This window comes from Pristiophorus japonicus, chromosome 20, assembly GCF_044704955.1.
Source record: "Pristiophorus japonicus isolate sPriJap1 chromosome 20, sPriJap1.hap1, whole genome shotgun sequence".
Lineage (NCBI taxonomy): Eukaryota > Metazoa > Chordata > Chondrichthyes > Pristiophoridae > Pristiophorus > Pristiophorus japonicus.
Window position 1 is genome coordinate 93,124,590 of NC_091996.1, and position 17,900 is coordinate 93,142,489.

General features: G+C 56.1%; 1 protein-coding gene across 1 annotated transcript in view; it reads left to right on the plus strand.

Moving 5' to 3' along the window:
• The window catches only part of dnah2 (dynein, axonemal, heavy chain 2), a 242,216-nt gene that overhangs the window by 15,524 nt on the left and 208,792 nt on the right, over positions 1 to 17,900 (plus strand). Inside the window, 3 exon segments of the mRNA XM_070863165.1 lie at positions 7,490 to 7,600; positions 8,576 to 8,814; positions 16,700 to 16,891. Of these exon segments, the coding sequence (XP_070719266.1) occupies positions 7,490 to 7,600; positions 8,576 to 8,814; positions 16,700 to 16,891 (542 nt within the window).

The following is a 17,900-nucleotide window of genomic DNA, read 5'->3' on the forward strand; positions in this document are numbered from 1 at the left end:
GACTGAGGGAGCGCCGCGCTGTCGGGAGGGGCAGTACTGAGGGAGCGCCGCACTGTCGGAGGGGCGGTACTGAGGGAGCGCCGCACTGGCGGAGGGGCGGTACTGAGGGAGCGCCGTACTGTCGGAGAGGCAGTACTGAGGGAGCGCCGCACTGTCGGAGGGGCGGTACTGAGGGAGCGCCGCACTGTCGGAGGGGCAGAACTGAGGGAGTGCCGCACTGTCGGAGAGGCAGTACTGAGGGAGCGCCGCACTGTTGGAGGGGCAGTACTGAGGGAGCGCCGTACTGCGCTGTCGGAGGGACAGTACTGAGGGAGCGCCGTACTGCGCTGTCGGAGGGGCAGTACTGAGGGAGCGCCGCACTGTCGGAGAGGCAGTACTGAGGGAGCGCCGCACTGTTGGAGGGGCAGTACTGAGGGAGCGCCGCACTGTCGGAAGAGCAGTACTGAGGGAGCGACGCACTGAGGGAGCGACGCACTGTCGGAGGGGCAGTACTGAGGGAGCGCCGCACTGTCGGAGGGGCAGTACTGAGGGAGCGCCGCACTGTCGGAGGGGTAGTACTGAGGGAGCGACGCACTTTCGGAGAGGCAGTACTGAGGGAGCGCCGCACTGTCGGAGGGGTAGTACTGAGGGAGCGCCATACTGCGCTGTTGGAGGGGCAGTACTGAGGGAGCGGCGCACTGTCGGAGGGACAGTACTGAGGGAGCTCCACACTGTCGGGAGGGCCAGTACTGATGGAGCGCCGCACTGTCGGGAGGGGCAGTACTGAGGGAGCGCCGCACTGTCGGGAGGGCCAGTACTGATGGAGCGCCGCACTGTCGGGAGGAGCAGTAATGAGGGAGCGCCATACTGCGCTGTCGGAGGGGCGGTACTGAGGGAGCGCCATACTGCACTGTCGGAGGGGCAGTACTGAGGGAGCGCCGTACTGCACTGTCGGAGGGGCAGTACTGAATGTGTTGAGCTGCAGTGGGTGTCGGCAGACATGGAGCAGGAGCTAGTGTCTGGGTTCACCAACCGGGTTTCCAGGCGATGTGCCTGCGCGCTGAGAGGAGATTAGCGGGTGAACCTAATCACCCCGAGCACCCGGCACCGATGGGCCCAGCGCTCATGGTTGGTGTGGCGACCTTCTATAAGATGTTTTCCTCTGGCCTTGTGTGGTGTGGGTCTCGCTCTTGCTCCACAGGTGCTAACTCCCCTTGTGGTCAGGTGCTAACTCCCCTTGGGGTCAGGTGTTAACTCCCCTTGTGGTCAGGTGTTAACTCCCCTTGTGGTCAGGTGTTAACTCCCCTTGGGGTCAGGTGTTAACTTCCCTTGGGGTCAGGTGTTAACTCCGCTTGGGATCAGGTGTTAACTCCCCTTGGGATCAGGTGCTAACTCCCCTTGTTGTCAGGTACTAACTCCCCTTGGGGTCAGGTGTTAACTCCCCTTGGGGTCAGGTGTTAACTCCCCTTGGGGTCAGGTGTTAACTCCCCTTGGGGTCAGGAGTTAACTCCCCTTGTGGTCAGGTGCTAACTCCCCTTGTGGTCAGGTGCTAACTCCCCTTGGGGTCAGGTGTTAACTCCCCTTGGGGTCAGGTGTTAACACCCCTTGTGGTCAGGTGTTAACTCCCCTTGGGTTCAGGTACTAACTCCCCTTGGGGTCAGGTACTAACTCCCCTTGTGGTCAGGTGTTAACTCCCCTTGGGGTCAGCTGTTAACTCCCCTTGTGGTCAGCTGTTAACTCCCCTTGTGGTCAGGTGTTAACTCCCCTTGGGGTCAGGTGTTAACTCCCCTTGGGATCAGGTGCTAACTCCCCTTGTGGTCAGGTGTTAACTCCCCTTGGGATCAGGTGCTAACTCCCCTTGGGGTCAGGTGCTAACTCCCCTTGTGGTCAGGTGTTAACTCCCCTTGGGGTCAGGTGTTAACTCCCCTTGTGGTCAGGTGTTAACTCCCCTTAGGATCAGGTGCTAACTCCCCTTGGGGTCAGGTGCTAACTCCCCTTGTGGTCAGGTGTTAACTCCCCTTGTGGTCAGGTGTTAACTCCCCTTGGGGTCAGGTACTAACTCCCCTTGGGGTCAGGTGTTAACTCCCCTTGTGGTCAGGTGTTAACTCCCCTTGGGGTCAGGTGTTAACTCCCCTTGTGGTCAGGTGTTAACTCCCCTTGTGGTCAGGTGTTAACTCCCCTTGGGATCAGGTGCTAACTCCCCTTGGGGTCAGGTGTTAACTCCCCTTGTGGTCAGGTGTTAACTCCCCTTGCGATCAGGTGCTAACTCCCCTTGTGGTCAGGTGCTAACTCCCCTTGGGGTCAGGTGTTAACTCCCCTTGGGGTCAGGTGCTAAACTCCCCTTGTGGTCAGGTAATAACTCCCCTTGTGGTCAGGTGTTAACTCCCCTTGGGGTCAGGTACTAACTCCCCTTGGGGTCAGGTACTAACTCCCCTTGGGGTCAGGTGTTAACTCCCCTTGGGATCAGGTGCTAACTCCCCTTGGGGTCAGGTGCTAACTCCCCTTGGGATCAGGTGCTAACTCCCCTTGGGGTCAGGTGTTAACTCCCCTTGGGGTCAGGTGCTAACTCCCCTTGTGGTCAGGTGTTAACTCCCCTTGGGATCAGGTGCTAACTTCCCTTGGGGTCAGGTGCTAACTCCCCTTGGGGTCAGATGTTAACTCCCCTTGGGGTCAGGTGCTAACTCCCCTTGTGGTCAGGTAATAACTCCCCTTGTGGTCAGGTGTTAACTCCCCTTGTGGTCAGGTGCTAACTCCCCTTGGGGTCAGGTACTAACTCCCCTTGGGGTCAGGTGTTAACTCCCCTTGGGGTCAGGTGTTAACTCCCCTTGTGGTCAGGTGCTAACTCCCCTTGGGGTCAGGTGTTAACTCCCCTTGTGGTCAGGTGCTAACTCCCCTTGTGGTCAGGTGTTAACTCCCCTTGGGGTCAGGTACCAACTCCCCTTGGGGTCAGCTGTTAACTCCCCTTGGGGTCAGGTACTAACTCCCCTTGGGGTCAGGTACTAACTCCCCTTGGGGTCAGGTGCTAACTCCCCTTGTGGTCAGGTGCTAACTCCCCTTGTGGTCAGGTGTTAACTCCCCTTGGGGTCAGGTACTAACTCCCCTTGGGGTCAGGTGTTAACTCCCCTTGGGGTCAGGTGCTAACTCCCCTTGGGGTCAGGTGTTAACTCCCCTTGGGGTCAGGTGCTAACTCCCCTTGGGGTCAGGTGTTAACTCCCCTTGGGGTCAGGTGTTAACTCCCCTTGTGGTCAGGTGCTAACTCCCCTTGGGGTCAGGTGCTAACTCCCCTTGGGGTCAGGTGTTAACTCCCCTTGGGGTCAGGTGCTAACTCCCCTTGGGGTCAGGTGTTAACTCCCTTTGTGGTCAGGTGTTAACTCCCCTTGGGGTCAGGTGTTAACTCCCCTTGGGGTCAGGTGCTAACTCCCCTTGTGATCAGGTGTTAACTCCCCTTGGGGTCAGGTGCTAACTCCTCTTGGGGTCAGGTGTTAACTCCCCTTGGGGTCAGGTGCTAACTCCCCTTGGGGTCAGGTGTTAACTCCCCTTGTGGTCAGGTGTTAACTCCCCTTGGGGTCAGGTGTTAACTCCCCTTGGGGTCAGGTGTTAACTCCCCTTGGTGTCAGGTGTTAATTCCCCTTGGGGTCAGGTGTTAACTCCCCTTGGGGTCAGGTGCTAACTCCCCTTGTGATCAGGTGTTAACTCCCCTTGGGGTCAGGTGCTAACTCCTCTTGGGGTCAGGTGTTAACTCCCCTTGGGGTCAGGTGCTAACTCCCCTTGGGATCAGGTGTTAACTCCCCTTGGGGTCAGTGCTAACTCCCCTTGGGGTCAGGTGTTAACTCCCCTTGGGGTCAGGTGTTAATTCCCCTTGGGGTCAGGTGTTAACTCCCCTTGGGGTCAGGTGTTAACTCCCCTTGTGGTCAGGTGTTAATTCCCCTTGGGGTCAGGTGTTAACTCCCCTTGGGGTTAGGTGCTAACTCCCCTTGGGGTCAGGTGTTAACTCCCCTTGGGGTCAGGTGTTAACTCCCCTTGTGGTCAGGTGTTAACTCCCCTTGTGGTCAGGTGTTAATTACCCTTGTGGTCAGGTGTTAACTCCCCTTGGGGTCAGGTGTTAACTCCCCTTGGGGTCAGGTACTAACTCCCCTTAGGGTCAGGTGTTATCTCCCCTTGGGGTCAGGTGTTAACTCCCCTTGTGGTCAGGTGTTAACTCCCCTTGGGGTCAGGTGTTAACTCCCCTTGGGGTCAGGAGTTAACTCCCCTTGTGGTCAGGTGCTAACTCCCCTTGTGGTCAGGTGCTAACTCCCCTTGTGGTCAGGTGCTAACTCCCCTTGGGGTCAGGTGTTAACACCCCTTGTGGTCAGGTGTTAACTCCCCTTGGGGTCAGGTACTAACTCCCCTTGTGGTCAGGTGTTAACTCCCCTTGGGGTCAGCTGTTAACTCCCCTTGTGGTCAGGTGTTAACTCCCCTTGTGGTCAGGTGTTAACTCCCCTTGGGGTCAGGTGTTAACTCCCCTTGGGATCAGGTGCTAACTCCCCTTGTGGTCAGGTGTTAACTCCCCTTGGGATCAGGTGCTAACTCCCCTTGGGGTCAGGTGCTAACTCCCCTTGTGGTCAGGTGTTAACTCCCCTTGTGGTCAGGTGTTAACTCCCCTTGGGGTCAGGTGTTAACTCCCCTTGTGGTCAGGTGTTAACTCCCCTTAGGATCAGGTGCTAACTCCCCTTGGGGTCAGGTGCTAACTCCCCTTGTGGTCAGGTGTTAACTCCCCTTGTGGTCAGGTGTTAACTCCCCTTGGGGTCAGGTACTAACTCCCCTTGGGGTCAGGTGTTAACTCCCCTTGTGGTCAGGTGTTAACTCCCCTTGTGGTCAGGTGCTAACTCCCCTTGGGGTCAGGTGTTAACTCCCCTTGTGGTCAGGTGTTAACTCCCCTTGTGGTCAGGTGTTAACTCCCCTTGGGATCAGGTGCTAACTCCCCTTGGGGTCAGGTGTTAACTCCCCTTGTGGTCAGGTGTTAACTCCCCTTGTGGTCAGGTGTTAACTCCCCTTGCGATCAGGTGCTAACTCCCCTTGTGGTCAGGTGCTAACTCCCCTTGGGGTCAGGTGTTAACTCCCCTTGGGGTCAGGTGCTAACTCCCCTTGTGGTCAGGTAATAACTCCCCTTGTGGTCAGGTGTTAACTCCCCTTGGGGTCAGGTACTAACTCCCCTCGGGGTCAGGTACTAACTCCCCTCGGGGTCAGGTGTTAACTCCCCTTGGGATCAGGTGCTAACTCCCCTTGGGGTCAGGTGCTAACTCCCCTTGGGGTCAGGTGTTAACTCCCCTTGGGGTCAGGTGCTAACTCCCCTTGGGATCAGGTGCTAACTCCCCTTGGGATCAGGTGCTAACTCCCCTTGGGGTCAGGTGCTAACTCCCCTTGGGGTCAGGTGTTAACTCCCCTTGGGGTCAGGTGCTAACTCCCCTTGTGGTCAGGTAATAACTCCCCTTGTGGTCAGGTGTTAACTCCCCTTGTGGTCAGGTGCTAACTCCCCTTGGGGTCAGGTGTTAACTCCCCTTGGGGTCAGGTATTAACTCCCCTTGTGGTCAGGTGCTAACTCCCCTTGGGGTCAGGTGTTAACTCCCCTTGTGGTCAGGTGCTAACTCCCCTTGTGGTCAGGTGTTAACTCCCCTTGGGGTCAGGTACTAACTCCCCTTGGGGTCAGCTGTTAACTCCCCTTGGGGTCAGGTACTAACTCCCCTTGGGGTCAGGTACTAACTCCCCTTGGGGTCAGGTGCTAACTCCCCTTGTGGTCAGGTGCTAACTCCCCTTGTGGTCAGGTGTTAACTCCCCTTGGGGTCAGGTACTAACTCCCCTTGGGGTCAGGTGTTAACTCCCCTTGGGGTCAGGTGTTAACTCCCCTTGTGGTCAGGTGCTAACTCCCCTTGGGGTCAGGTGCTAACTCCCCTTGGGGTCAGGTGTTAACTCCCCTTGGGTTCAGGTGCTAACTCCCCTTGGGGTCAGGTGTTAACTCCCTTTGCGGTCAGGTGTTAACTCCCCTTGGGGTCAGGTGTTAACTCCCCTTGGGGTCAGGTGCTAACTCCCCTTGTGATCAGGTGTTAACTCCCCTTGGGGTCAGGTGCTAACTCCCCTTGGGGTCAGGTGCTAACTCCCCTTGGGGTCAGGTGTTAACTCCCCTTGTGGTCAGGTGTTAACTCCGCTTGGGGTCAGGTGTTAACTCCCCTTGGGGTCAGGTGCTAACTCCCCTTGGGGTCAGGTGCTAACTCCCCTTGGGATCAGGTGCTAACTCCCCTTGGGGTCAGGTGCTAACTCCCCTTGGGGTCAGGTGTTAACTCCCCTTGGGGTCAGGTGTTAACTCCCCTTGGGGTCAGGTGTTAATTCCCCTTGGGGTCAGGTGTTAACTCCCCTTGGGGTCAGGTGCTAACTCCCCTTGGGGTCAGGTGTTAACTCCCTTTGCGGTAACCTGCTCAGGTACGGCTGTGCCTGTGTGAGACACTGAATGCTGCCTCCTCGGTCAGCGGTTGTTCCGATTCCTCTTCCGACCCGACAGCCACATAGAAGCTTTCTCCCTGGGTGCGTGGTGTGGGGGATCACTCGATTTGGAGAAGTGTTCCCCATACCCCCCCGCTCCTGACCCTAGGGGGGTCACTGAAGCCAATTGAGGAACCTCGTGGTATGGTAGCACAGTGATTATGTTACTGGACCAGTAATCTCGATGTCTGGCTTCATGATCCAGAGGCGTAAAAGTTCTAAATCCCACCACAGCATCTGGGGAAATTTAAATTCGGTTCATTAAATAAATCTGGGTTAAAAGGCTAGTATCAGTAAGGGTGACCATGAAACTACCGGATTGTCGTAAAAACCCATCGGGTTCGCTGATGTCTTTTCGGGAAGGAAATCTGCCGCCCTTACCCGGTCTGGCCGATATGTATTTGCTTCATGGGCTCTTTGCTTTAGAATCCATAGCAACACGTTGCTATTGAGAACTAGTTGGTTTATTTGCAAAGGTTTAACAATCACGCGACACATTACCGGTTCATCCACTAGGCTCACAACTGCATACCTCATCGTGGATCCCCCGAACCCCACTGGCTGGGGTCTTACTGAGCGTTGTGAACATCACGTGACTGGCTAAGCCACTCCCAACTCAACAGCTCTACCGACCTGTGAGCATACTCACCGGTGCACACATTACACTAGCCTATAGGTGACTCCAGACCCACAGCAAAGTGGCTGACTCTTAACTGCCCCTCTGAAATGGCGGCTCACCACCACCTTCTCAAGGAGCAACTAGGAATGGGCAATAAATGCCGGCCTTGCCAGCGACGGCCGGATCTGGAGAATGAATAAATCCGAATGAATGGATCTGGGTGTGACCAGTTGATAGTGCGGGCTGGGACTGGGGCCTTGCGTGGCTGGGACTGGGGCCTTGCGTGCCTGGGCGCTCCCCTGCCCACCGTTGCGCTGTGAGGGGCACTACGCAAGGCAGTGACGCCGGCTTACCCTTCCTCTCTTTCCCCCCCCGCAGACGCTCGTTACAAACTGGATGGTCACACCGTCCTGTACATCCCGCTCGAGAGCTTGAGCCTGACGCCTGCAGAGGCAGCATTGGACAAAGAGCTCATACAGAGACTGGAGAGTGAGTAGACTTGGCAATAAGGCCTGTTCTTCAGGTGGCGCAGAGGAGGGGGTTGTTGGAAAGTGGGGCAATGGTGAACAAAGGTGCTGGCCGAGGCAGGAACGTGGTAAATCGAACATAACCTGGAGAAATGTGACGTTATCCACTTTGGCAGCAAGAATAGAAAAGCAGAGTATTTTTTACACGGTGAGAGATTGGGCAATGTCGGTGTTCAGAGGGTCCTGGGGGTCCTTGTACACCAATCACTGAAAGTTAACACGCAGGTACAGCAAGCAATTAAGAAAGCAAATGGTATGTTGACCTTTATTACAGGAGGATTTGAGTATAACAGTAAAGACGTCTTACTGCAATTATACAGGGCCCTGGTGAGACCACACCTGGAGTATTGTGCACAGTTTTGGTCTCCTTACCTAAGGAAGGATATACTTGCTACAGAGGGAGTGCAACGAAGGTTCACCAGACTGATTCCTGGGATGGGGGGATTGTTTTATGAGGAGAGATTGAGCAGACTGGGCCTATATTCTCTAGAGTTTAGAAGAATGAGAGGTGATCTCATTGAAACGTACAAAATTCTTACAGGGCTCGACAGGGTAGATGCAGGGAGGGTGTTTCCCCCGGGCTGGGGAGTCTAGAACCAGGGGTCACAGTCTCAGGATAAGGGGTCGGCCATTTAGGACTGAGATGAGGAGAAACTTCTTCACTCAGAGGGTGGTGAATCTCTGGAATTCTCTGCCCCAGAGGGCTGCGGAGGCTCAGTCTGTGAGTATATTCAAGGCGGAGATAGACAGATTTTTGAACGATGAGGGAGTAAAGGGTTATGGGGTGCGGGCGGGAAGGTGGAGTTGAGGTGGAAGATCAGCCGTGATCTCATTGAATGGCGGAGCAGGCTCGCAGGGCCGAATGGCCGACTCTTGCTCCCATTTCTCATGTTGTTGTGAGGCCTCTTGTGTCTAACCCGTGCCCTTCCAATTGCAGCGGCCGTCGTTCACTGGACCCGTCAGATTAAGGACGTGCTGAGCGCGCAGGAGGCGGTGGAATCGGGCGAGATCTCGGGGCCGCTGGACGAGATTCAGTTCTGGCGCAACCGCTGCGATGACCTGTCGGGCATCGGCTTCCAGCTGGACAAGGCCGGAGTCCAACACATCCAGTCCATACTCGAGCGCTCCAAATCCTCCTACATCGGGCCCTTTCTCAAACTCGCCAAGCTCATCCAGGTGTGTCCCAGCTTCCCGGGCCGCAACAGCAGCAACCTGTGCAGGTTGAACCTCCCCGTTCCGGAACCCTCGGGACCCGGCCTGTTCGGGATAAGGGATTTTTCCCGACGAGGGGGTGGTCACGTTAAATTGGATGGTACAGGTGCTGAGCAAGGGGATATCGGGGCTGGGAGTGCGGCAGAGAGATCGTTGGGGCGGGGGAGTGGTGGGTCGCACGGTCAGGCCAGCAGCGAGGAAGGGCTTCAATTTGTTCATGTCGGAGTTCTGCGCATGCGCCACCCGGTGGCCTGGAATGGTTCCGGATAAGGGAGTTCTGGATAAGGGAGGTTCAACCTGTATTTATATAGCGCCTTTAACATAGTGAAACGTCCCAAGGCACTTCGCATAAGCGATAAAAAATTTTACACCAAGCCGCATAAGTAGAGTTTAGCGCAGGTGACTCAAAGCTTGGTCAAAGAGGTCGGTTTTAAGAAACGTCTTGAAGGAGGAAAGAGGTAGAAAGGCAGAGAATTTTTAGGCAGGGAGCTCCTGAGCTTGGGGCCCAGGCAACAGAAGGCACGGCCACCGATGGTGGAGCGATTATAATCAGGGATGCTCATGAGGGCAGAATTAGAGGAGCGCAGATATCTCTGGATGGGGGGGGGGGGGTTGTCGGGCTGAAGGAGGTTACAGAGATAGGGAGGGCTGTAGGGGCTCGAGGTTACAGAGATAGGGAGGGGTGTAGGGGCTGGAGGTTACAGAGATAGGGAGGGGTGTAGGGGCTGGAGGTTATAGAAATCGGGAGGGGTGTAGGGGCTGGAGGAGGTTACAGAGATAGGGAGGGATGTAGGGGCTGGAGGGGGTTACAGAGATAGGGAGGGGTGTAGGGGCTGGAGGGGGTTACGGAGATAGGGAGGGATGTAGGGGCTGGAGGGGGTCACAGAGATAGGGAGGGGTGTAGGGGCTGGAGGAGATTACAGAGATAAGGAGGGGTGTAGGGGCTGAAGGTTACAGAGATAGGGAGGGATGTACAGGCTGGAGGAGGTTACAGAGATAGGGAGGGGTGTAGGGGCTGGAAGAGGTTAGAGATAGGGAAGGGTGTAAGGGCCGAAGAGGGTTACAGATAGGGAGGGGTGTAGGAGCTGGAGGAGGTTACAGAGATAGGGAGGAGTGTAGGGGCTGGAGGAGGTTGCAGACATAGGGAGGGGTGTAGGGGCTGGAGGAGGTTACATGGATAGGGAGGGGTGAAGGGGCTGGAGGTTACAGAGATAGGGAGCACAGTTGGGGCTGGAGGTTACAGAGATAGGGAGGGGTGTAGGGGCTGGAGGTTACAGAGATAGGGAGGGATGTAGGGGCTGGAGGTTACAGAGATAGGGAGGGGTGTAGGGGCTGGAGGTTACCGAGATAGGGAGGGGTGTAGGGGCTGGAGGTTACAGAAATCGGGAGGGGTGTAGGGGCTGGAGGAGGTTACAGAGATAGGGAGGGGTGAAGGGGATGGAGGAGGTTACAGAGATAGGGAGGGGTGTAGGGGCTGGAGGAGGTTACAGAGATAGGGAGGGGTGTAGGGGCTGGAGGAGGTTACAGAGATAGGGGGGGATGTAGGGGGTTGGAGGAGGTCACAGAGATAGGCAGGGGTGTGGGGGCTGGAGGAGGTTACAGAAATAGTGAGGGGTGTAGATGCTGGAGGGGGTTACAGAGATAGGGAGTGGTGTAGATGCTGAAGGGGTTTACAGAGATAGGGAGGGGTGTAGATGCTGGAGGGGGTTACAGAGATAGGGAGGGGTGTAGGGGCTGAAGGGGTTACAGAGATAGGGAGGGTGTAGGGGCTGGCGGGGTTACAGAGATAGGGAGGGGTGTAGATGCTGGAGGGGGTTACAGAGATAGGGAGGGGTGTAGGGGCTGGAGGCAGTTACAAAGATAGGGAGGGGTGTAGGGGCTGGAGGGGTTACAAAGATAGGGAGGGGTGTAAGGGCTGGAGGAGGTTACAGAGATAGGGAGGGGTGTAGGGGCTGGAGGAGGTTTCAGAGATAGGGAGGGGTGTAAAGGCTGGAGGAGGTTACAGAGATAGGGAGGGGTGTAAGGGCTGGAGGAGGTTACAGAGATAAGGAGGGGTGTAGGGGCTGGAGGGGTTACAGAGATAGGAAGGGGTGTTAGGGCTGGAGGAGGTTACAGAGATAAGGAGGGGTGTAGGGGCTGGAGGGGGTTACAGAGATAGGGAGGGGTGTAAGGACTGGAGGAGGTTACAGAGATAGGGAGGGGTGTAAGGGCTGGAGGAGGTTACAGAGATAGGGAGGGGTGTAGGGGCTGGAGGGGTTACAGAGATAAGGAGGGGTGTAAGGGCTGGAGGAGGTTACAGAGATAAGGAAGGGTGTAAGGGCTGGAGGAGGTTACTGAGATAGGGAGGGGTGTAGGGGCTGGAGGGGTTACAGAGATAGGGAGGGGTGTAGGGGCTGGAGTAGGTTACAGAGATAAGGAAGGGTGTAAGGGCTGGAGGAGGTTACTGAGATAGGGAGGGGTGTAGGGGCTGGAGGGATTACAGAGATAGGGAGGGGTGTAGGGGCTGGAGTAGGTTACAGAGATAAGGAAGGGTGTAAGGGCTGGAGGAGGTTACAGAGATAGGGAGGGGTGTAGGGGCTGGAGGAGGTTACAGAGATAGGGAGGGGTGTAGGGGTTGGAGGTTACAGAGATAGGGAGGGGTGTAGGGGCTGGAGGTTACAGAGATAGGGAGGGGTGTAGGGGCTGAAGGTTATAGAAATCGGGAGGGGTGTAAGGGCTGGAGGAGGTTACAGAGATAGGGAGGGATGTAGGGGCTGGAGGGGGTTACAGAGATAGGGAGGGGTGTAGGGGCTGGAGGGGGTTACGGAGATAGGGAGGGATGTAGGGGCTGGAGGGGGTCACAGAGATAGGGAGGGGTGTAGGGGCTGGAGGAGGTTACAGAGATAAGGAGGGGTGTAGGGGCTGAAGGTTACAGAGATAGGGAGGGATGTACAGGCTGGAGGAGGTTACAGAGATAGGAAGGGGTGTAGGGGCTGGAAGAGGTTAGAGATAGGGAAGGGTGTAAGGGCCGAAGAGGGTTACAGATAGGGAGGGGTGTAGGAGCTGGAGGAGGTTACAGAGATAGGGAGGAGTGTAGGGGCTGGAGGAGGTTGCAGACATAGGGAGGGGTGTAGGGGCTGGAGGAGGTTACATGGATAGGGAGGGGTGAAGGGGCTGGAGGTTACAGAGATAGGGAGGACAGTTGGGGCTGGAGGTTACAGAGATAGGGAGGGGTGTAGGGGCTGGAGGTTACAGAGATAGGGAGGGATGTAGGGGCTGGAGGTTACAGAGATAGGGAGGGGTGTAGGGGCTGGAGGTTACCGAGATAGGGAGGGGTGTAGGGGCTGGAGGAGGTTACAGAGATAGGGAGGGGTGAAGGGGATGGAGGAGGTTACAGAGATAGGGAGGGGTGTAGGGGCTGGAGGAGGTTACAGAGATAGGGAGGGGTGTAGGGGGTTGGAGGAGGTCACAGAGATAGGCAGGGGTGTGGGGGCTGGAGGAGGTTACAGAAATAGTGAGGGGTGTAGATGCTGGAGGGGGTTACAGCGATAGGGAGTGGTGTAGATGCTGAAGGGGGTTACAGAGATAGGGAGGGGTGTAGATGCTGGAGGGGGTTACAGAGATAGGGAGGGGTGTAGGGGCTGAAGGGGTTACAGAGATAGGGAGGGGTGTAGATGCTGGAGGGGGTTACAGAGATAGGGAGGGGTGTAGGGGCTGAAGGGTGTTACAGAGATAGGGAGGGGTGTAGGGGCTGGAGGGGTGACAGAGATAGGGGTGCGTGTAGGGGCTGGAGGGGTTACAGAGATAGGGGGGGGGTGTAGGGGCTGGAGGAGGTTACATGGATAGGGAGGGGTGTAGGGGCTGGAGGAGGTTGCAGACATAGGGAGGGGTGTAGGGGCTGGAGGAGGTTACATGGATAGGGAGGGGTGTAGGGGCTAGAGGAGGTCACAGAGATAGGGAGGGGTGTAGGGGCTAGAGGAGGTCACAGAGATAGGGAGGGGTGAAGGGGATGGAGGAGGTTACAGAGATAGGGAGGGGTGTAGGGGCTGGAGGAGGTTACAGAGATAGGGAGGGGTGTAGGGGCTGGAGGAGGTTACAGAGATAGGGGGGGGGGTGTAGGGGCTGGAGGAGTTTACAGAGATAGGGGGGTTGTAGGGGCTGGAGGAGGTCACAGAGATAGGCAGGGGTGTGGGGGCTTGAGGAGGTTACAGAAATAGGGAGGGGTGTAGATGCTGGAGGGGGTTACAGAGATAGGGAGGGGTGTAGATGCTGAAGGGGGTTACAGAGATAGGGAGGTGTGTGGATGCTGGAGGGGGTTACAGAGATAGGGAGGGGTGTAGCGGCTGAAGGGGTTACAGAGATAGGGAGGGTGTAGGGGCTGGCGGGATTACAGAGATAGGGAGGGGTGTAGATGCTGGAGGGGGTTACAGAGATAGGGAGGGGTGTAGGGGCTGGAGGGGGTTACAGAGATAGGGAGGGGTGTAGGGGCTGGAGGGGTTACAGAGATAGGGAGGGGTGTAGGGGCTGGAGGAGGTTACAGAGATAGGGAGGGGTGTAGGGGCTGGAGGTGTTACAGAGATAGAGAGGGGTGTAGGTGCTGGAGGAGTTTGCAGAGATAGGGAGGGGTGTAGGTGCTGGAGGAGGTTGCAGAGATAGGGAGGGATGTAGGGACTGGAGGGGTTACAGAGATAGGGAGGGGTGTATGGGCTGGAGGAGGTTACAGAGATAGGGAGGGGTGTAGGGGCTGGAGGGGTTACAGAGATAGGGAGGGGTGTAGGAGCTGGATGGGTTACAGAGATAGGGAGGGGTGTAGGGGCTGGAGGAGGTTACAGAGATAGGGAGGGGTGTAGGGGCTGGAGGGGGTTATAGAGATAGGGAGGGGTGTAGGGACTGGAGGGGTTACAGACATAGGGAGGGGTGTAGGGGCTGGAGGAGGTTACGGAGATAGGGAGGGGTGAAGGGACTGGAGGGGTTACAGAGATAGGGAGGGGTGTAAGGGCTGGAGGAGGTTACAGAGATAAGGAGGGGTGTAGGGGCTGGAGGGGTTACAGAGATAAGGAGGGGTGTAAGGGCTGGAGGAGGTTACAGAGATAGGGAGGGGTGTAGGGGCTGGAGGAGGTTTCAGAGATAGGGAGGGGTGTAAGGGCTGGAGGAGGTTACAGAGATAGGGAGGGGTGTAAGGGCTGGAGGAGGTTACAGAGATAAGGAGGGGTGTAGGGGCTGGAGGGGTTACAGAGATAGGAAGGGGTGTAAGGGCTGGAGGAGGTTACAGAGATAGGGAGGGGTGTAAGGGCTGGAGGAGGTTACAGAGATAGGGAGGGGTGTAGGGGCTGGAGGGGTTACAGAGATAAGGAGGGGTGTAAGGGCTGGAGGAGGTTACAGAGATAAGGAAGGGTGTAAGGGCTGGAGGAGGTTACTGAGATAGGGAGGGGTGTAGGGGCTGGAGGGGTTACAGAGATAGGGAGGGGTGTAGGGGCTGGAGTAGGTTACAGAGATAAGGAAGGGTGTAAGGGCTGGAGGAGGTTACAGAGATAGGGAGGGGTGTAGGGGCTGGAGGAGGTTACAGAGATAGGGAGGGGTGTAGGGGCTGGAGTAGGTTACAGAGTTAAGGAGGGGTGTAAGGGCTGGAGGAGGTTACAGAGATAAGGAAGGGTGTAAGGGCTGGAGGAGGTTACAGAGATAGGGAGGGGTGTAGGGGCTGGAGGGGTTACAGAGATAAGGAGGGGTGTAGGGGCTGGAGGAGGTTACGGATATAGGGAGGGGTGTAGGTGCTGGAGGGGGTTACAGAGATAGGGAGGGGTGTAGGGGCTGGAGGAGGTTACAGAGATAGGGAGGGGTGTAAGGGCTGGAGGGGGTTACAGAGATAGGGAGGGGTGTAGGGGCTGGAGGAGGTTACGGATATAGGGAGGGGTGTAGGGGCTGGAGGGGGTTACAGAGATAGGGAGGGGTGTAGGGGCTGGAGGGGTTACAGAGATAGGGAGGGGTGTAGGGGCTGGAGGAGGTTACAGAGATAGGGAAGGGTGTAGGGGCTGGACGAGGTTACAGAGATAGGGAGGGGTGTAAGGGCTGGAGGAGGTTACAGAGATAAGGAGGGGTGTAAGGGCTGGAGGGGGTTACAGAGATAGGGAGGGGTGTAAGGGCTGGAGGGGGTTACAGAGATAGGGAGGGGTGTAAGGGCTGGAGGAGGTTACAGAGATAAGGAGGGGTGTAAGGGCTGGAGGAGGTTACAGAGATAGGGAGGGGTGTAAGGGCTGGAGGGGGTTACAGAGATAGGGAGGGGTGTCGGGGCTGGAGTAGGTTACAGAGATAAGGAGGGGTGTAAGGGCTGGAGGAGGTTACAGAGATAAGGAGGGGTGTAAGGGCTGGAGGAGGTTACAGAGATAAGGAAGGGTACAGGGTTGTGCTGTTTGGTCACGCTCGGTCATTGAACGTTCCCATTGTAAATTGCCATGTCAACAATTTTCCCTTGACGGACCCGCTATGGTCCACCCCGGCAATGCCCTGTAGCCCCTGGCCCAGCTTGCACCGTCCACGGTTGTGACCCTTACTGCATTTCCTGTTCTCCCTCGGCTCCATCACCAGCAGCCCAGCCTCAGGCCATCTCGCCTCCACACTCTGCACTGCTCCTTTCAAACCCCTCCTTACCCCTCTGCCCCATCACTGCCCAAAAGCCTCCTCAAAACCCACCTTCCTCGTCTGACTCTTCTCTCTACTCCTGCAAGCAAGCACTAAGGAAGGCAAATGGCATGTTGGCCTTTATTGGAAGGGGGTTGGAGTATACGAGTAAGGAAGTCTTGCTACAATTGTACAGGGCCCTGGTGAGACCGTACTTGGAGTACTGTGCACCATTTTGGTCTCCGTGTCTAAGGAAGGACATACCTGCCTTGGAGGCGGTGCAACGGAGGTTCACCAGATTGATTCCTGGGACGAGAGGGTTGTTTTTTATGAGGAGAGATTGAGCAGATTAGGCCTATACTCTCTGGAGTTTAGAAGAATGAGAGGTGATCTCATTGAAACGCACAAGATTCTGAGGGGAATTGACAGGATAGATGCAGGGAGGATGTTTCCCCCGGGCTGGGGAGTCTAGAACCAGGGGTCACAGTCTCAGGATAAGGGGTCGGCCATTTAGGACTGAGATGAGGAGGAATTTCTTCACTCAGAATCTTTGGAATTCTCTGCCCTAGAGGGCTGTGGGTGCTGAGTCTCTGAATATATTGAAGGCTGAGATCGATCGATTTTTGGACTCTGGGGGAATCAAGGGATATGGAGATCAGGTGGGAAAGTGGAGTTGAGGTAGAAGATCAGCCATGGGCCTTTATTCACTGGAGTTTAGAAGGATGAGAGGGGATCTCATAGAAATGTATAAGATTCTGACGGGACTGGACAGGTTAGATGCGGGAAGAATGTTCCCGATGTTGGGGCAGTCCAGAACCAGGGGACACAGTCTTAGGATAAGGGGTAGGCCATTTAGGACTGAGATGAGGAGAAACTTCTTCACTCAGAGAGTTGTGAACCTGTGGAATTCCCTGCCGCAGAGAGTTGTTGATGCCAGTTCACTGGATATATTCAAGAGGGAGTTAGATATGGCTCTTGGGGCTAAGGGGATCAAGGGGTATGGAGAGAAAGCAGGAAAGGGGTACTGAGGGAATGATCGGCCATGATCTTATTGAATGGCGGAGCAGGCTCAAGGGGCCGAATGGCCGACTCCTGCTCCTAGTTCTTATGTTCTTATGCTTAGGGTTCGACCTCACTTTGTGAGCTTCTTTGGGGCATGTGTGTTGCTTTGACGCTCCTGTATCAGTTCCCTTTGACGACTCGTGCTTTGTAGTATCTGTGATTTAACGGAATCCATTTTGCACTTTGTGTTCAGGATGGGCGTGCTCAGGCTCAGTCTAACCTCAGCTTCCTGGCCATACTCAACGTCCCCTGTGAAGAGTTGACCACCCTCAAGGTCAAAGACATACCAGGCAAGCTGCCACACATCCTCAATCTCATCCGCATCATCTGGGTCAACTCGAAGTTCTACAACACCCGCGACCGCATCACCGCGCTCTTCCGCAAGGTGAGCGAAACCAACAGCGGCCCGCGCGCGCGCGCGCGGTCAGCCGTGGCTCAGTGGGTCGCGCCCTCGTCTCTCGAGTCCGAAGGCTGTGGGTTCGAGCCCCACTCCACAGACTTGAGCACAAGATCCGGGCCGACACGCCCAGTGCCGTGGAGCTCTGGTGCCCGGGTTAGAACGGGCCACGGCAATGCCAACTGTGGCCGCAAGGGTTCGACGGTGCTGGTCGTACGGGTAGGGTTGAGAACCCGCAGACCTTTTGCCCACATCAAAAGCGCTCAGCGGGTCCGGCAGCATCTGTGGAGAGACAGAGACAGAGTTAAGGCGTCAGGTCAGAACTGGCAAAGGTTCGAGATGTGACAGGTTTTTTTAAGCAAGTCCAGAAAGGTAGGATGGGTGGAAAGGACAACTAGGGTGGAAGGCAGGAGAGATTAAATAACAAAAAGGATGGTCATAGAATCACAGAAATTTACAGCACGGAAGGAGGCCATTCGGCCCATCGTGTCCGTGCCGGCCGACCAAGAGCCATCCAGCTTAATCCCACTTTCCCGCTCTGGGTCCGTAGCCCTGTAGGTTACGGCACTTCAGGTGCACATCCAGGTACTTTTTAAATGTGGTGAGGGTTTCTGCCTCTACCACCCTTTCAGGCAGTGAGTTCCAGACCCCCACCACCCTCTGGGTGAAGACATTTCCCCTCAAATCCCCTCTAAACCTCCCCCCAATTACTTTAAATCTATGCCCCCTGGTTGTTGACCCCACTGCCAAGGGAAACAGGTTCTTCCTATCCACTCTATCGAGGCTCCTTCATCATTTTATCATCATCATAGGCAGTCCCTCGGAATCGAGGAAGACTTGCTTCCACGCCTGAAGTGAGTTCTTTGGCGGCTGAACAGTCCAATGCGAGAGCCACAGACTCTGTCACAGGTGGGACAGATAGTCGTTGAGGGAAGGGGTGGGTGGGACTGGTTTTCCGCACGCTCCTTCCGCTGCCTGCGCTTGGTTTCTGAATGCT